A 19,653-nucleotide genomic window follows, 5' to 3' on the forward strand; every position below is an offset into this window, starting at 1 on the left:
CACCCGGTGCGTTCCCACAGAGAGGCCCTACTCAGGGTGCCGTCGGCCAGACAGTGTCGGCTGGCGACCCCTAGGGAGTGGGCCTTCTCTGTGGGTGCACCTACCCTCTGGAATCAGCCCCCCCCTGGAGCTCCAGATGGCCCCCAACCTTCGCTCTTTCCGCCGTGAACTAAAAACATGGCTATTTCGCCTGGCCAGCCTGGACTGCTGGGGTTTTTTAAAATGGATTTTAATTGATTTTAGGGATTTTATGTGTAACTTTTAACCCAGAGTTTTTGTTTTATTTTTCTGTTTTATTGTTGTGAGCCGCCCTGAGTCCTCTCGGAGAAAGGGCGGCATATAAATCTAAATAAATAAATAAATAAATAAATATTTAATATATTGTAGAATCCGCTGTAGCATCTTTGACAGAGGACCATTCAAACAGCTTTGAAGACCTCTAGTATAGGAAAAGGCAGTACTACATATGGTAGTTGTTCCATTTTCTAACAGTTATATACTCTAAAAATGCAAAATTAGTAAAGCCTCGGTGTTATGGATACACAAGTCAATAACCTTTGGATATAGTAAGAACATTTTGAATTCTGTTGTTTAGCAAATCAATCGAGACAGTGTTCAAAAAGTTCACTCAATGTATGTTTATTATATACCATTTTCAAAAATGTGCATAAATAGTGTAAAACTACATAAATGTTACGTATACAATTCTGGCACTATAAGACATCTAGCATTAACTGACACCCTTTCCCCAACTTGGCCTTAAAATGAGTTTTATTGTTCTAATATATTTTTTGTCTGATAATAAGAATATATTCCAAAACATAAGTACTCTATTAAATTTTTAGATAAGCACAGGTTTTTATGTCTATCAAAAACTATAGCTAAAGTTGACTCAGTAGCTTGGTTTCATGATTGTAACTTAATTGACTATAGAATCTGGTGGTTCTTTTGCTTCAGGGCTGAATTCACAGCAAGCACTAGTTTTGAGGTAGGAAGGGAGCATATCTTGCATATTTGTTTTTTTTTTTTTACAGCAAATGGTGTAAGTACCACAATTTCACGGTGGTATAACTAGTTTTAAAAACAAAAAGCCATTTACTGAGCAGTTGCTTAAGGCAAGAATGGACATAGTACATTAAAAAAAAACATCTGTTTTATTCAAGAAGGCAGAATGGTGTGTAGTGAGAATGGGTAACTTTCTTTTACTATACGTGGAAACTGTTTGGTAATTAAATACCCAACAGAGAGAAACTTGTGTACGGAACTGTAGCAGTGTGTAATATACCTTGAATCTGGACTTCTTTCCATACAAAATAATAGAATAAAAGAAGAGACATTAAAACAATTGCATGTTTTAATTCTGCAAAATGTAAAAGGAATGCAGTCGGAAACAAGGCTGAATTTTAAGTTTTTCATCTGATGTATAGAATAGAAAATTGGAGACACAAAATGTGTGTCTGTTAGATACAAAAATATGATTGGTTTATTACTGCAATATTTATTTATTTATTTATTTATTTATTTATTTATTTATTTATTTATTTATTTATTTATTTATTTATTTATTTATTTATTGGTTCAATTTATATCCGCCCTTCTCCGGAGACTCAGGGCGGCTTACAATGCATTTAAGCAATAGCCTTCATACTTTTGTATATACTGCTTAGTAGGGCTTCCCCCCCCCCAAGCGGTGTTCTTTTTTATACAAAGTCAGCTTATTGCTCCCACAATCCGGGTCTTCATTTTACCTACCTCGAAAGGATGGAAGGCTGAGTCAACCTTGAGCCTGGTGAGATTTGAATTTGCAGTAATTGCAGGCAGCTGGTGCTACTTAACAGCACTTTAGTCTGCTGTGCCACCAAGGCTCTTGGGATTAATACACTATATAGTAGTGTATTAATCCCAAGAACAACTTTGTGTGTTAATCGGGGGAAAAATTAGGAATGTTATAGATATTTAATAGGAAAGTTTTAATTCTTTTAGATTATTGTCACCTCCTGGTTACTTCAGAAAACTTGGTGCCTTTAGATGATTTGGGCTTCAGTGATCTTCAGTGCCAACCAGCATGGTTGATGCAAGAGCATTTGTGCATTGTAGAACTGAATCCAGAGAGCTCTGGGTTGTCCATCTGCATATTATAATGTCTAATTGGAGCATAAAATACAGGAAGCTCCTAGTGAAAACATGAAGATTCTTTACATGTAGTCCTCACTTAACAATGGTAATTAGGGCAGCAACTCTGTCACTAAATGATAACAGTTGGGGCAGTTCGGGTTGCCATCGCCAATCCCACATGGTTATTAGATGCACCATCATGTGATTGCTATTTATGACTTCTTAATCAGTGTTTTGTGTGCGTGTGTGTGTGTAGATTTATGTATTTATCAACTTTGAGGAAGACAAAAATGTATACAATTGAAACCAGTTTATACAATCTCTTCAAAATGGTTAATCTTGGATTTATAAGAGCTTTAGAACTCCATATGACACATTGCCAACAATAGTTTTTTTTCTCAGTTTATTTAACAAGTTAAAGATTGAGTGTATAGTCATTGTTTTACAATAAGAAACATTCATCTTCTACCACAATGATCCCAAGTGTAAAATGTCTATGTTGTATGTCAACTGGAATGAGACTTTATCAGAAACTGCTTAGTTATTGTTCCAAGGGAATGCTGAATCTTGACTAAAGCCAATCTGTTTTATATATATTTTAAATGACCAGTTAATCACAGCATATCTCTGTTTAAGATCAGTTTGACAGCTAGTATTCTTTCCTTCCCCCTTTTTAGCTTTTTACTTCTGACACGCAATATCACAGTTAACAGTTGTGTGATGTGTCATTGCCTGAAGAGTCATTATTTATATCCACACAAAATTGGGAATTCTCAGCTATCAGCTTCTTGGGTTTTTTCAGCTACAGATAATGATCTAGCTCCTTCTTGTGGTGCTTTGCTAGACCTGCAAAATAAAAAAAGGTTAATCTGAGTTTTCTAATGTGGTGAACAGAGTGCAAAGAAAATAATCCTTCTCCTTTCCGAATAATAGAATAAAACACTTATTGTTTATACCACTTTCCTCTAATTTCACTGGATTATAATACTTAGTCACCACGATAGACTTACCTATTATGAGGATCAGTTCAATTTATCTGGACGTAGCCAATGGATAGAGAACTCCTGTATTGCAGAGCATGCAGTAGAATAATATATTTTCTCTCTCTCTTTCTCTGTCTCATCCATCCATCCATCCATCCATCCATCCATCCATCCATCCATGCATCCTGTCAGGGCAGTTTTTAGTTTTTTAAAAAAACTAAAGCCTAAATTAAATATATTTTTTTTATTGGCCAAGTGTGATTGGACACACAAGGAATTTGTCTTGGTGTATATGCTCTCAGTGTACATATAAGTATATAAGTATGTATGATACTATTTTTTACTGTCCCGATTGCTTATTTTTGCCATGAATTTATAAGAGGAAAATCAGAAAAATAGCCACATGCAGAATGAGACAAGAATATTAAAAATGATATAAAGATGGGATTTTAGCAGTGCCTGTACACTATCGAGCATTGGAAAGGCCCTGGGCATGATGCCTGTTTAGGGACCAAGTTACACTCCTAAGAACAATCAATATTTTCTCAATATTTTCATTTTCTTTATCGCCCAGTTTATATTTGCTCATTCTCTTTCATGAATGCATGTTTCCTCCTTCCTTCATTATGGTATGCTTATGCTACCAGGAGTATTCATTTGTATCCAATTTGAAAATAAATCAATTTAATACAATTCTTTTTCACGAATGAAAATCTTGCAACAATTCTTTGTGTTGGGTACAGATATAAACACTATTTTTAAATTCCCAATATAGTTCATGAATGCTATATCACAAATAGACCATTAGTTTTCACTTAATTACCTTGTACTTAAATGGAATATAGTATAGAATGAAAATTTTCAATTATAGAAGACATGGTCCCTCTTGAATTATGATATAGTCTGTTAAATAAAATGTAAGACTAACAACTTTTTATCTAACACACTTCTCCTTCTTGTCTCTTCTTTCCACTTAGTTCAGGGTCAACCATCACAAAAAGCTTTGATGCTATGGATTAGTGACAAGTGACAGACCCAAAGAATTCAACAATTCCTATGATCTGAAATTATTTTAAGCTGCCATAGACCTAGGAAGCATTTGATCTTAAATAATTGACTTGAGCTCAGGAATTTTACATTTATTTTTGCCAATTGACTATATTATTTTATATAGTATTCATTCCCAACTATGTACATTTACTCAGACATAAACTCCCTAGTGGGATGCATAGGACTCTAGCCTTCATTTAATTAAATGAATTTTTTGTTTGATTCCATGAAATATAAATAAGACATCTAGTTGGTGTTTAAAATTAACATGGATATGTAATAAAAATTACAAAAATTATCCTTGAGCTACAAGCTTATTAGAGCTTTCTAACATGCATAACAAGCATCACAGGACTATACAGTTTCTGCTCACTGATATCAAGAATATGTCACCAACTCTGTAGGGCAAAATCCAGTCCTTGATCCTCTATTCTATCTTCCCAATGTCATTTTCCAAAGCTGGAAAATTCCAACCACCCCTCCTGTTCCCTCCCAAAAAAGGATGGTGAGAGAACACTAAGGGACGGATCAAGGATCTAAAGGTTTTTAAGCAAATCCTAAAATCACAAAACCCTCTGACTATTCTCTGTGTACACTTAGATAATTTTTTGTTCTTATTTCAATTCTCAAAACATTGGAGGTTGGAATCCATTTTGGGACATATGTAATCACTGTCTCTAATATCTATCAATATATCCTTCATGGTTGTTTGTAGGATTGGAAGAAAGGCAGAAGTTGTTCCAGGAGTTCTGACCTAGGCTTTCTGATATAGTAAAAAGCATACAATTAGTCCCCAAACCTCCCTTTTTTTATTTTAACGGCTGTGAATTCCTTTCATTCACAGCACATGCTGAATCACCCAGAGTTTATAAATAGTCCAACAGAAGTCTGCCACAGTCCTTCGGATAAGACTGGGAAACACCCACCTTTATCTTCTTTGACACACTGCCAAAGACCTAATTGGCAATTATCTTGGCAAGGCCACATGGAAACACTGAATCAAAAACGGAGCTTCAAAGTACAAACCAACACCATCCACAACGTTGCTTCCTGCAAAGGCCCATGTGCCTTTGCTCTTCCTTTATGTTTTATGGGAGGGGACAATAATCTCCAAACCTTACTCCCGGGTCGTCCCTTTTGTTTTAACTTTCCTGCCTTCTGGCAGCTCTGCGCATGTGCGCACTAGGAACAAGCTCCCCCTGTTTCTCTGTATCTCTGTATCTCTGTGTCTGACTCTGGAGGCTCCAGAGTCCGCACATAACTCCCAGATGGCCCTGGCCCCATCTCTGCCTCTGACGCAGAGCCCACGTCCAAGTCTTCCCCAGACTCCAGGACTGGCCCATGTTCCTCCTCAGCCTCCTCACTGTCCGACTCTGCTGCCAGCTCCTCAGGCTGCTGGTGGACCACAACAGTCAGGCCTAAGAAACATGCCCAAATACACCCAAATTGTTTTTTTCTTCTTCATGATTTAAAGCAAAGAGAAACACCAACAGTCCTTACAGTCTAGTTGAGCCCAGAGACCAGTGTTCTAGATCTAACACAAATTGTACTAAGAGCATCTCCAAGATTATAAATATATATAAATCCAGGATTTAACTTTATTGATAACAGAATTTGAACATCAAAAAGGAAACTTGAGCTCAGATGTAAGTTTTGGAAAAATGATATAAGGCAACTTAAAACAAGGTCAAATGAATGAACAAATAGTTTCATTTTATACTTCCTAATTTAGGAAAGGGGCAACCTTTTTGGGGAGGCAGAGAATAGATGGGAGTGGGGCCAGTCAGAATTTTACTACCAATTCTCCGAACTACTCAAAATTTCCGCTACCGGTTCTCCAGAACTGGTCAGAACCTACTGAAACCCACCTCTGCTCCTCGATCTTTATGATCTAGGACCCATCCTTTCTGTCAATCTTTCTTAACTCCCATTCTTGCTTTTCATTCAGATTTCTCTCTTGAGATTGTTTTCTAGGCAGTGGCTCTTCCTCCTGTGTCTTAAGTTTTTTCTCATAGTCTATTACAAACAGATAGTGTTTTAGGTCATATTGATGCAGAAATAAATAATGTTTCCTGGTTATATTGCCAACAGGCTAAATATTTTGCTCTTGTGCACCTTGAATTGGATGTTTTAATTTTTTTTAACTGGTTTTAATGTTTTTTTTTTACTGTTTTTATTGTTTTAAAATGCTTTTTAAAATTTTTAATTATAATATATATTCTGAATTGTAAGCCTCATAGAGTCATTAATTGAGATGGATGGCTATAGAAACTAAACAAACAAACAAACAAACAAACAAACAAACAAACAAGCATTGAAAATGTAAAAGTTCACCAACTTTTAAGTAGCACTTTATCTCCATTTGGCTCTTACCTTTTGGAAGGGGCATGACTACCAGGCAGCGTTCTATTTCTATTTGAATAAACAATTAATAATGCAATAATGACGATTATACTGAATATTTGGAAACAGAACAAAAAAACTTTTCTTCTTATGACGATTTTACTGAATATTTGGAAACAGAAAAAAAACTTTTCTTCTTCTTAATAAGCTGACTTAATTATTACATGCCTATTTCTATTAAAAAGAAAGATGTGAAAGTGAGTTCAGTGGAAAAACAGCAAATGGTTCAGTTTGCAAGTCTTAATTATAGATAACACAAGTATAAAATCTTTTGAGAGTCATATTTCACAGTGGTCTAGTTACCTAATTGCTTTCAGTATGTTCAAGTAAGTAGAACATCACAAAAATAATTGCAGAAACAAGGGGGAAAATTGAGATTTTACAGAATTAAAAAAACAACAACTTATGTGTATCTACTATACTACTTGCCTTTAATTTATAAACTATTATTGAAATATAACTTGGAAACAAGTCAAGGATTGTATGATTAAATGCTGCAGAAATTGAATACTGTAACAGATATGCAATAATGGAAAGTTCAATAGAGGAATAATTAAATTTACTCTGAGTATATTATATTCAGAGAAATTGGTATAGGATATTTTATTGTTGGTAGTTTATTCCAGTTTTGATCTCTAAAACAAGTCATTTTCAAAGCAATAGCAGCAGCAACAACAACAACAACAACAACAACAACAACTGTTGTTTCATTTTGTTTGGTATAAATGGGAATACACAGGTACTCTTTCAAGATTCTGTTATTACATTTTACAACAGTACAGTAACATTCCTGAAATTCTTGTGTTGTCTCTTCCTTGACCTGGCCTACCTCAAAAGGCTGAATCACTGATGAAGCAGAGCAGTGCTACATTATTGTAATTCTGATTATTGCACAATGATCTTTCTCAGGCACCTTTGTGTTAGCTGAAAAGTCTTAAAGGAATCCCTAGATGTATGCAACCAAACAAAATTCACATGGCCTATTTATAAGTAAATAGTGATTCTCCAATAAAGATGGGTCTACAGCAGGGATGTCAAACTTGATTTCATTGAGGGCCACATCTGGGTTGTGTTTGACCTTGGGGGGGGCGAGTGGGCATGGCAGACTCGACATCACTTGTGTCGGGGGCATCTGTTGTGGCCCGAGCGCTCTGCCAGAGTAAATGGTTCCTGAGATCCATTTTTTGCTGTGATGGCCTTCTGCAACCATCTGCTCTGGTTTCCTGGCAGGGGCGCTGAGGGCCAGTCCTTTGCTGTTTCCAGGGCAGCCCCGAGGATCAGATCTAAGCACCCTGTGGGTTGGATTGGGCCCCCGGGCCTTGAATTTGACACCCCTGGTTTACAGGAAAAGCTATTGAAAATGGGTAAAATCAGACTACCTCTTCATCCAAAGAGCTGCTTCTGCCCTTCTCCAGCCTCCCCATCCTATCCTGCTTCACTCTCTACAGTCTTTAGGTTATTGCTCCTTGCACAGGGCTACTCTGTCCACACCACTGGCTCTGTCCTGCTGCCTCTCCCTAACCAGGTTCAACAAGCTCTCTTCAACAGGAGAAGTATTGCTTTGCTATCCTGCAGTACTCACCCTGCTCATTTTAGGGCTGCTCCATTGCCTAACACCTGGATCCCAGCTGGCAATAGGAGGAAGAAGACAGCGGAAGTGGCAATGGCAGGGGGCAGTAGGGGTATTGGCAAAGTGAAGGGTAGTCAAAAGGGAAGAGATAAGGGAGAGGTTTATGGGTGGGCTGAGCTGAAGCAGACACAATTCACTTAGGGCAGGAGAAATGTGAAATCCTTGCCTAACAACCACATAGTCCTGGCCTAACCACTGCGTCTAGGGCTGCCAGAACTGCCACTGCTAAGCAGCATGGTCATGATGCTTAATGACTGTTTCACTTAAAGAAAAAAAATGTTCATCTCAAAAAGAGTCGTGAATTGAAGATCTGTATTGAAGAATGAGATTATTACACAGATTCAGAAAAATTCACATAAAATAGAGATTTTTTTTTCTTTTAGTCTAAACATAAGAGAGACGTTCTTTAAAATTGCCATTTCCATGATGGGAGTGAGGAGGCTTCTGGTATATAAATTAAATAATTATGTTATTTACATCCTCTCATATTCCAGATTTATGGTGCAAAATTTATATTAATATTTGAGTTTCAAAAATAGTATACTTTTCTTTTGTTATTTTACAATAGAATTAAAAATAGTTTAAAAATGATAGATGTCAAATGTATTGAGAAATTACTTCTTTGCACAAATAATTTTGACTTATATAGTACTTAACAATGCAAGTCATTAAGCTTTGCGTCTTGCGGGGGCTTCACAAATGCAGAACATACTCTTATACTGTCATCTTGTTGAGATTATTTTAATAGATAAATTTGGCCATAGACAATGTAAGCAATTTGTGGTCAAAGCTGTTGTTTAATGGAGAATATAGATGAGGAGAAAGATCTCTCTAAGGAAATGAGCAATGTGATAGTTGGTTATGGAGTTCAGTCAGTGAGATACATCCACAAAGTTCAGTGATGACTCCGTACTGACAGTTGTCAGTGACTAATACTCTGAATGTTTTTCTGTAGAAGTGACATTTAATAGACTCTTTCTGTTTTTATAAAGTGTTTCATATCAAAGTGTAAATGAAATGTGTATGGGAAACTGATAAAGGCCCCATGCTTTGCTTCTCAGCAATTTCTGTTCAGGCCCGGTCTCACACAGCAGTTGGCATTCTAACAAATTCATAATGGTTTTACTAAATTCCTGTATCTGCATCATTGTTCCTATTATTTGCATGCTAGATGTAGGAGTGCACATGAGTTTATTTATGTATTGGCTTGCAAGGAATTTATTTCAAAATAGAATAGTAGAAGAGCTCACTGGAATTCACAAAGCCATGTTCTCACTTTGCTTTGCCCTATTATTTCCTACACTATAACTGGAATCTGAAATATAAAACTGTAACTTAAAAGCATTAGGCAATTATCAGCTGTTGCTACTGATAGTTCTGTTTTAAAATAGAAGCCAGAATGGAAGATACTTATTAAACAACTACCACATCTGGAATGCAAATGACAGCAGCAATGAAAGTCAACAGTGAAATATTTGAAGTATGTATAAGAGGCATGGATGACTTAAACAAGTGCTTTTTTCAAACTGCACAAGCTATTATAAGTACCGTACTTTGTATGAATGAATTAGTAAAGCATAGAAAGAAGCAACATATTTTATAGTCTTGGACACGGGTTATATGTTAAATTATGAAAGTCACTAAGAACTCCAATTTACTTATTTGTTTTTATGTATTCAATTTGTATGGCCTCCCATCTCAAACAGGTGATTCTGGATGGCGAATAATCATAAAATAAATTAACACCAATTAAAATCACAATGCAGAATGAAAAATTGTTACTTTTGATTCAGGTGACATCCGAAATACAAACCCATGCTTAAATTACTGAGAGGCAGAGATACTATTATCCAAATCTAAGGACAATCAAATGATAGCAAATCTTGAGAAATGCAAATGTTTGCAAGTTCAAACGTAAAGCTGTACTGCTTAACAACTGGTCTCCTCACAAGTTATTCAGGGATAGAATCTTACAAAAATAAGGATATCTGGATCCAACAGTCCTCAGTTCTGATTAGTTATTAATTGACGTCTGCTAAGCTATGATTTGCTTGATACACAGTTGGGTTGTGACACAATGACTGGTCCTAAATAACTTGTGATTGTAAGCCACCCGGAGTTACTTAACATGGGTAGCCATATAAATCTTTTAAACCAACCAGCAAACCAATGAACCAATTAATCATCCAGTGAACTTCCATGGCTCAGAATAAACATGAAGTTGGGTCTCTGTTCTGCCAGCCCAGAACCTTAAGCATTATTGAATCTTTATTTGGACAATGTATTATTTAATTCAGGGAAGCTCAGAACAGCTTACTCCTCCCTGTTTTAATTCCTGTTGCTAAGAAAATATGAAGTTAAATTCAAAAACATTGTCCGAGGGAAATTTTAAAAGTTGCTATAAATATACATGTTGTGAGCCATTGTGTGAAATCTTGAGACAACACTATTGATGGTCTTTCTTTGACTTATGTTCTTAGTTCAGCCAATTGTTTACTATATTTCACTTTATTTGAGACCTTGTTCTACAAGTAGTAAATAAAACAGAAGCCTGTTTCTGAAAAGGGTAAATGTTAACTCACTGTATGTGTTCATTTGGTTCTGTGTATCTACATGGGACTAAGATTTTAGTGAATGCAGTTCATTATGCAAAGTTTGCAAGATTGGTATATAATTTTGTTGCTGTTTTTGTCCCGGTGTTCATTCACCGTAATTGAATTTTACCCCATGTAAGTTTATGCTAAAATACTTTATTTTTTTAAGATGACCAAAACCTTGTGTTTTTCTTGAAACAAGAAGGCACACAACCACTGTCATAATTCTTATCTGACAGCAATGTTTCTTTTTTTCTAAAAGTCACCTCTGGTTCACTTTATGTCCTTTCCAAACTGCCAGTGTGTTTCTCTTGTTCAAGCTGCCAATGTACTCATCGTTGCTCTGTCTGTATAGTAAGAGTTCTATAATAGAAGCCATTATTTCAACATTGTGACTTTTTTGTATGTGTAATTTTACAGCCCTCCATAGACATTTCAAAACATTGAAATGTAAGGCAAGTAACAAAGCAAATGAACTCTTACGGGAATAAACAGTTGTGTGACTTTTTTCCCCCAAATGCCTTACACAAACATGCCTTATCACTTTTGAAATTGCTTCAGAATAGGACATTTTAGAGATTTCCTTATGAAATTTATATCTGTCACAATCCAAACATTCTCTTAGCATCCCACAGTAATTACAAGGGGGGGAGGAGCACTGAAAGTAAAACATCCATGATAAAACCTAAAATAAAACAATAAACAAAATCCTGACCTCAGTAATTCCAGATCATAAATCACACATAGACATCCTATCATTCACCCTAGACTCTATGGAGCAACTTTATTTTCAAAAGTTTCCAGACAGCCAAAACTACAAGGGCCAACATGATTTCTCATGGGAAATTATTCCATAGCAGTGCCAATGAGCCTCTGTTCCATATCCATTCAAATGCTGGTGACTGGGGATCACCAGCAGTTTCTCAGTTTCAGCAGAACATGCAAGCTAGATGTGCTGCTTGTAAATGGAGACCAGAATGCCAAAGTTAGAAATATTGCCCAAGGATCTGCTGATATAGTCTACAGAGGAATTATTTAGTCTGTCATTTGTATCTCAACAACTGTCTGATTTGGTACAGCAACCAAACAGGACAGGTACAAACTTTAACAGATAGTTAGGACTGCATTAAAAAGAATCACAACCAGCCTGCCTTCCATTGACAATTTGTATACTGCATGAACCAGGAAGAGGGCAGAGTAAATATCTACAGACCCCTCACATCCTGGGCACAATCTACTTTAACTTCTCCCCTCAGGATGCCGCAATAGAGCATTGCATGCCAAAACAAGTAGACACAAAGCTAGTTTTTTCTCCCATGCCATCACTCTGCTAAACACATAATTCTCACAGCATTGTCTCATTTCTCATCTTTTCTCATCCTCTCATCTTTCCTACTATCTTCTTATGATTTATCAATTGCTGTTTGTAACTTGTAATTATGATTTGTGATCTATGACTTATTATTTGCTGTTTATATATGCATTGTGAGCTTATGCACTGGAGACAAATTCCTTGTGTGTCCAATCACACAATAGAATAAAATAGAATTCTATTCTATTCTATTCTATTCTATTCTATTCTATTCTATTCTATTCTATTCTATTCTATTCTATTCTATTCTATTCTTCTTATTGAGCAAATATTGTGGTGGGGGGAGGGGGTTGGTGCAGCAGTGGTGTTTGCCACCGCCACCTGTCACTGCTACAGCCGTTTGCCGCCGCTGCGGGATGCTGGAGCCTTTGCTGCCAAGCAGATGATTGGTGGTTGGATCAGCCTCCTGGAATACCACTAATCAGCTGTTCTAGTCGCCTATCACCGCTGATCGTCACCCCTGCCTATCACTACCATTCACCACTGCTGCCTATCACTGCTGCTGCTGTTTGTCAGTGGCAAGCGGTGGTGATTGGCAGCGGTGGTGGTGAATGGCAGCGGTGATCAGCAGGTAGAACAGCTGATCAACGGTATTATGGGAGGCCGATCCAACCACCGATCAGCTGCTGGGCAGTGAAGGCTCCAGTGTTCCCCAGCAGTGGCGAATAGCAGCAGCAGTGATAGGCAACAGTGGTGACAGGCGGTGGTGGCAAATGCCACCGCTGCACCAAGCCCCCACCCCCTTGCCACAATATTCACTCTATAAGATGCACAGATATTTCCACCCACTTTTTTGTGTGTCTTACAGTGTGAAACATACGGTAGTTTGGCTAAAAAATCAAAGTAAATTTTGGCCAATCCACTGATTTATTTTCATTGCTGTTTTCTAGTAACCTAGTAGCTTTGTAGTAGCTTCTTTTCCATGAAAGAGCAAAGTCACCCAAGTTATTGGAAGGTTACAAAAGTCATCTAAGCAGCCAACAATGAAAATTTAATTAACTGCATTAAATACCCATTTCTAACATAGTCAGTTTAAGCTAATCATGCATTTCTGAATGACTACTTATATTATTGGGATGGGAGGTATAGACAGAGTTCACTATGGTCACAGACAAGAATTCAAAATAAAACATATTAAAAATAAATTCAGTACAAATACACAAAACAGAATGGGAATGCTATAATTGGCGGTGGACTTACCAGTGGGAAGAGTCTAATTTTACAGGCAGCATAAAAATTAGGTATTTTCAAGCAAAGTAAATCTTTCTGATTTGATTATATATATATATATATATATATATATATATATATATATATATATGCATATTCTTTCCAGCCAGGTTTTACCTACGTAAACTTAGTTGTTCTACAGACCTAGGTTCTGTGAAATCTAGATTTCACAGAACCTAGGTCTGTAGAACAACTAAGTTTACGTAGGTAAAACCTGGCTAGAAAGAATATGCACATAAAAGCCTACGAAAAAGAAAAAAGATACATTGTACCTTTACAGGAAGGATATCTGAGAAGTGGGTGTGGCTCACTGACGACGCCTTAAAAGGCAGAAATAGCTATTTGAGTCTCCCAGAGAGCAACACAGAGTTGCAGTTTGTCAGCAGAAAAAAGGCCCAGAAACTTGTGAATGAGATTTCACAGAACCTAGGTCTGTAGAACAACTAAGTTTACGTAGGTAAAACCTGGCTAGAAAGAATATGCACATAAAAGCCTACGAAAAAGAATATATATATATATATATATATTATATCAGCCCTCCAAAATTGATAAGGGGAGAATATTGAAGCATTCTAAAGTTAATATTCTTTGGAATTTGGAAACAGTTACATGATGCAAATATCTTGTCGATTTGAAATTGCAGGGGGGCGGGTTTTGAATGTTCAGGAAAACATTATTGTTGGGATTTGACTTTGACATATAGATTGAACATGATTTTATTTAAATAGGAAGTTGTACATGGGCCTACGAACCATATTTGTATATTTCTTATGAATATTGGTATTTAGTTAAGCAGCCTCCACTAGTCTTTATGACAAGCCATTCTCACATTTCTGTCCAGCTATCTTTTCAGTGATTGTGGGTATTGATGACTTCCTAGTTTATTTGTGGGACAAGAAAGCAATTAATTTAAAGACTTTCTCCTCTCTGAGGGCACCTCTCCAAGTTGCCTTACTGCTAAAGTCTGGCTGGTGTAGTCCTATTACAGTTGGTGCTAAGTTTAGTTAGCTTTTGGTGTTAGCTAAAGAGCTCCTTGCCAAGACTTTTGGCTGAACTTCTGCTACTGTGTCATTTAGCTTGTTTCTGTCTTTTGTTGTCATGCTGCTACTGTATGGTTTTCATGTTTGTAATTTAGTATATAGTTTTAATTTTTAAACGGTTTGATGGATTTATCTGGTTTACTCTAATCCACTTTATTTCTGAGGAATAGTGAACCAAAATGATTACTTATAGGTGTATAGATTGCTATTTGCTTCCAGGAAGCAAAGGCATTTGCAGAACCAAGATATGTAAGGTACTGTACATCTTACACTTGTTTGCATACTCTGTATGGATAAAATGTTTGTTTCCCTAGAAAATGCTGGTACAACTGTTTGCACATGGTTCTTATGAAAATAAACACAAGAAGCAAAATGAAAAAAGTAAAAACATTACATGCAGTGCTTCCAGTGTAAGTCTCAGATCAGACTGAAAGTGATTTATGACAAGAATTTTCTTGGCAGTCCTGAAGGGGCTTTTTTCCTGATCACAATGATAGTGATGTTTCATTGTATAATAAAATGAATCATTCAAGGTTAAAATGCAGAAAAATGGCACAGAGGCTGATTAAAAAAAGTAAAAACCATTCAAGTTTTGGTAGTGACTCCTTAAATTGGAATGTGCTTTATAGAGCTCTACTCACATGTAAGCCAACACAAGTCTTTCTAAATGTTATTGTTTCTCTCTCTTTCTCTCCCTCTTTTCCTGTTTCCCTTTCTCTACTCTGCAGATTTACACTGACTGGGCTAATCATTATCTAGCAAAATCTGGCCACAAACGGCTGATCAAAGATTTGCAACAGGACATTGCAGATGGAGTTCTACTAGCAGAAATCATTCAGATTATTGGTAAGTCCCATGCATAATCTGAGAGCTGACATCTGGGTTAGGATATAAAATACAACAGAACTAGAACTAAGTGTTGTGAGAGATGAACATTAGATAGTTATGATTCAGTCTCTTTATTTCTCTTCTCTATACTTATTTTCAGAAATAGAGGCAATACTTCCTAATTTTTTTAAATGTTCAGAAATTTTGATAAGGGTTTGTCTGAATCTATTTGTATGTGGTTCATCCCCTTTATAGCCCAAGGACTGTGTTTCACACACTTGGCAGACTAAAGTGAATGCTTCATTAAGCCATGTGTCTCCAATGTGTGCATTTTATTAACTGGAGCGGTTTATACTTTCTGAAATGACTTGAAACTGTATCTTGATCCCACAAAAACAATTGTGGAAGATTTCATGTCAGCAGGCATTTGGCAGGGTCTGGAGAATTAGCAGCAATGGTCTCTGCACTTTCCCTTTGCATGAGGGAAGGAACTGCCGCTAACAAGAAAGACTGTTATTGTACATTTCAGCCTGCTGAGAGCAAAGTTCAGTATGTGCAAAATACTTGTGTGCCTATTTGCTTTGTCTCATCTTGTCTTGTTGCCTATTCTCAGACATGACTTTTTTTAAAAAAAATTCACTGCTTTCTTTTAGCAAATGAAAAAGTTGAAGATATCAATGGTTGTCCTCGAAGCCAATCTCAAATGGTAAGAATTAAATGTATGTATGTATGTATGTATGTATGTATGTATGTATGTATATGTGTGCATGTGGACACACTTATTTTATATGTATTTATACTATAGTATATTGATAACTGTCACATTTGCATTATACTGAATGTATACTCCTGGAAAATACATATCAGAAAATTGTTTACGGGATATCAAGAACTTAAGGAAGAAACATCATTGATACTTGCAAATAGATTGTCAGTGTGCTCTTTTCCTAAACTTCCGTGTCTTTCAGATTTATACAGATCATTTCACTTCATTTCAGAACTGCCTTTAAAACAGTAAATGGCAGGACCAATTTTAAGTGGTGTCTTTGTGTCTGGACTATTGGTTTGAAATATGGGGCTTGCCAACTTTTAATGAATATAAATAGTCTTTTTACTTATCCACAATATAGTCCAGTGAAATAGCCTGACTGCAGAACACTTTTTGAATCACATGCTATTCCTGTTGGAAGAAATGAACCTACAGAATGCATTGAAATACAGTTTATCATCTGAGGAAAATTCATCTATTATCCAGAATGAGTTTTAATTTTGGTAGCATTTTAAAATTACTAACATTTATGATTATAACATAATGGAAATGATACTTGGATTTTTTTTGTCACTCTGTTCCTTCAGTTAATCTACTTTATATTGTTGCTGGGTTTTTTTGTTTGATATTTTTAAGCTTCTATTGATTAATTTTAATTGCTTAGATATTTCATCTGTTAACCACTGTTTAGGTAGATATTTGAGAAAGGAGCCTGTTACATTCATTCTCTCACAGGAAGCTGCTAAAATTAACTCTTCACTGCAATAAGGTGAAGAGCTTCTTGCTTGCTAAAGCAAACTCAACAGTAGCTGTTATCTTCTTAAAAAAATTATTTATTTAAGTAGTTTCTGCAACCTTGCTTTTTTTATCATTTGTATTTTCTCAAGGAGTCTTACAAAATAGGTTTTGCTCCCACTGTAACACTGCATTACATCAGAGGTCAATAATATATTGCCAATAGATGTCAATAGCAACCTTTATTATTATTAAGCCATTTAAAAAATAAAAACAGCTGAACATTGATAAGATTCCAAATCTCATGAGATGTGAAAAGAAATCTCTCTTCACTTAATAGGGATAAGGGATTTCAGAATACTTAGATATTATTGTGAGATTCCCAAAGGTGCTTTTCAAGGGCAGCTTGACTTTCTTCTTTTTCTTTGATATGTTATTATGAGAGGTGTTGGATGGGAGGGAGAAGTAAAATTGCTGTAATTTCAAATATCATGGAATTTTGAGTCCCTGTCCCATTGCACAAGCATTATGCAAAACTTCCTGATATCTGGAGAAAATGCAAAATTCTTGCTTTTTTGAAAACATAAGATGATCTCTGCAAATAAAGAGCCAGTTTAATGGACTGATTAAAGTGTAGGGAAATGATTGGAAACACCTAGTTTCAAGTCATTCTTAATAACAGAGACTTGCTGGGTTACAGTGGACAATCAATCATTGTCAGCCCATGCTACTATACATGTTTTTTGCTATGTATACCACCATACAGTCTTTTTTTTAAAATAAAAAAAACCCTTAAATGTGATATAATATTGTTGTTCCTGATAAGAAAAAAAGATTTTTAAACCTTCTGCATCAAAAAGGTCCATTTTCTTGCCCATCATGATCCTATTCTTTAAATTGTTTTTCTATAGATGTGGATTACAGTTACTAATGAGCTATGATGCCGCTGGATAACTTTGATTAGATGATGTATTAAGATAGTAAAATTAAAATGGAGCAGGGGGATTTCAAGAGAAGATTCCCAAAGGATCTGTCAAAAGTAGATTAATGAATGTCAACATTTTAATGCAGCTAAGGAGAGGAAGAAGAAAGTATTCAGAAAATTTTGGAGTCATAGTCGATAAGTCAAGGAAAATTGCCCAAAGTCTAGCCACCATAAAATTCTATGTCTGGAAACATTGAAAGAGAACTAACAGAAATGCAGCCAATATTATGATGTCCTTATAAATCTACTATGTGACCACATTTGGAAATAATGTATGCAGTTTTAACTATCACACTTGAATATTGTATTTAATATTCTACGAAGTCTACATCAGTATATTTATTGAAGAGTTGAATAGAACCCTTCCACCCAAAGGGCAATCAAAACAATTTCAGTGATAGAGCAGTTTATCCATTGAGAAAGACTATAGCATCAGTAATTCTTAATTACAAAGGGGATATGAGGATACTCAATAGACAGCAGGGAAAGGAAAATATAGATTTTGTCCAGCAGTTCTACTGGCTTTGTTAGTATTCTTGGTAATGTTTTTTTTTTTTTTTGCTACCTTCAGAATCAGAAGTGGCATATGTTGAATACTAGCTGCCAAGGAATAATAGTGATAAGAGATAATCATCTTCTTATTAAGTCTTCTGAATACAGCTGATTGAGTATTAAGAGATAAATTGTTGGCTGTTCCAGCAGGGTTTTTATGAACCTCTGGCTTTCCAAACATTGCCGAGCTATGTTCCCTGCATCCTTCACATTTTATTTGAGATGCTAGCACAGAAATAAGGCTAATTTTATAAATACTTTCCATAGCAAATTAGCTTTAGACACATTTTTTACTTTTTATATCTTTGGATGCTTTACAATAATTTTTTCTTTTCGATTTTAGTATCTTTGTATACAAGAACAGGTTGCTGAGTGGGAACTATGATACCAAAATGGCATACAACAATAGGCATATTAATATTAATATTATTGTCTTTTTTGGCTTAAAAATTGAGCAATTAACATTTCTGGAGAAATATTTTGGGATCTGGAAAAACTTAAAAATATTGTGTGACTTTTGTGCAGTGAGTCTGCTTCTTATTAAAGGAATATTGTCAAAGTTAGTCATCCTTAGAACACGTTGTTTTTCAAAGGAAACATTTAGCTTCAGAAAAGCCACATCTTCAAAGTTCTGCAGATTAAAGCAGGAAATGGCCAGATTTCAAGTTAACCTTCTAATATTGATGATGCATTTCCCAAGAGGGTTACTTTTTGTTCAACAACAGAATTACAAAAATATATCCTATACCTCAGTGGTGGGATTCAATTTTTTTTACTACCAGTTCTGTGGGCATGGCTTGGTGGGCATGGCCTAGTGGGCGTGGCAGGGGAAGGATACTGAAAAATCTCCATTTCCTCCCGATCAGCTGGGACTCAGGAGGCAGAGAATAGATGGGGGTGGGGCCAGTCAGAGGTGGTATTTATCAATTCTCTGAACTACTCAAAATTTTTGCTACCGATTCTCCAGAACTGGTCAGAACCTGCTGAACACAACCTCTATATATCTATGTGCACACAGAGGTCTGTCTCCATATTAAAATGGTTTTCTGCTGAATGAGAATGGCAAAGCCAACTAATGCTGTATGCTGTCATTAATTAATTTGATCCTCTGAATTTCCAATCAAATTATAAATTAAACAATTCAAAATGTAACAACCCAGAAACCTTATTAATACAGTCCAAATCTGCTCTTTTTCCCTTAGCTTTTTCTAGGCAACAGTACCATCCATCATACAAAGCATTTTCAGATGCAGCCTCTTTGACAGTCTTCTCCCATCTGGTATCCTTCAGAGATAGTTGAACTAGAACTCCTTATATACCCAGCCAGCATTCTTGGTAATAATTGCAAGACATCTTAATTTCCCCAC

The 19,653-nt window shown here is 36.0% G+C and overlaps 1 protein-coding gene across 2 annotated transcripts in view; it reads left to right on the plus strand.

Moving 5' to 3' along the window:
• The window catches only part of NAV3 (neuron navigator 3), a 227,241-nt gene that overhangs the window by 31,925 nt on the left and 175,663 nt on the right, over window positions 1-19,653 (plus strand). For both annotated transcript variants that reach the window (XM_070947671.1, XM_070947672.1), the window contains exons 2-3: window positions 15,146-15,263; window positions 15,899-15,951. In XM_070947671.1, coding sequence (XP_070803772.1) covers window positions 15,146-15,263; window positions 15,899-15,951 — 171 coding nt within the window. The remainder of the gene's footprint in view (window positions 1-15,145; window positions 15,264-15,898; window positions 15,952-19,653) is intronic.

This window comes from Pituophis catenifer, unplaced genomic scaffold, assembly GCF_029215685.1.
Source record: "Pituophis catenifer annectens isolate HBS135680 unplaced genomic scaffold, rPitCat1.0.hap2 SCAF_7, whole genome shotgun sequence".
Classification (NCBI taxonomy): Eukaryota; Metazoa; Chordata; class Lepidosauria; order Squamata; family Colubridae; genus Pituophis; species Pituophis catenifer.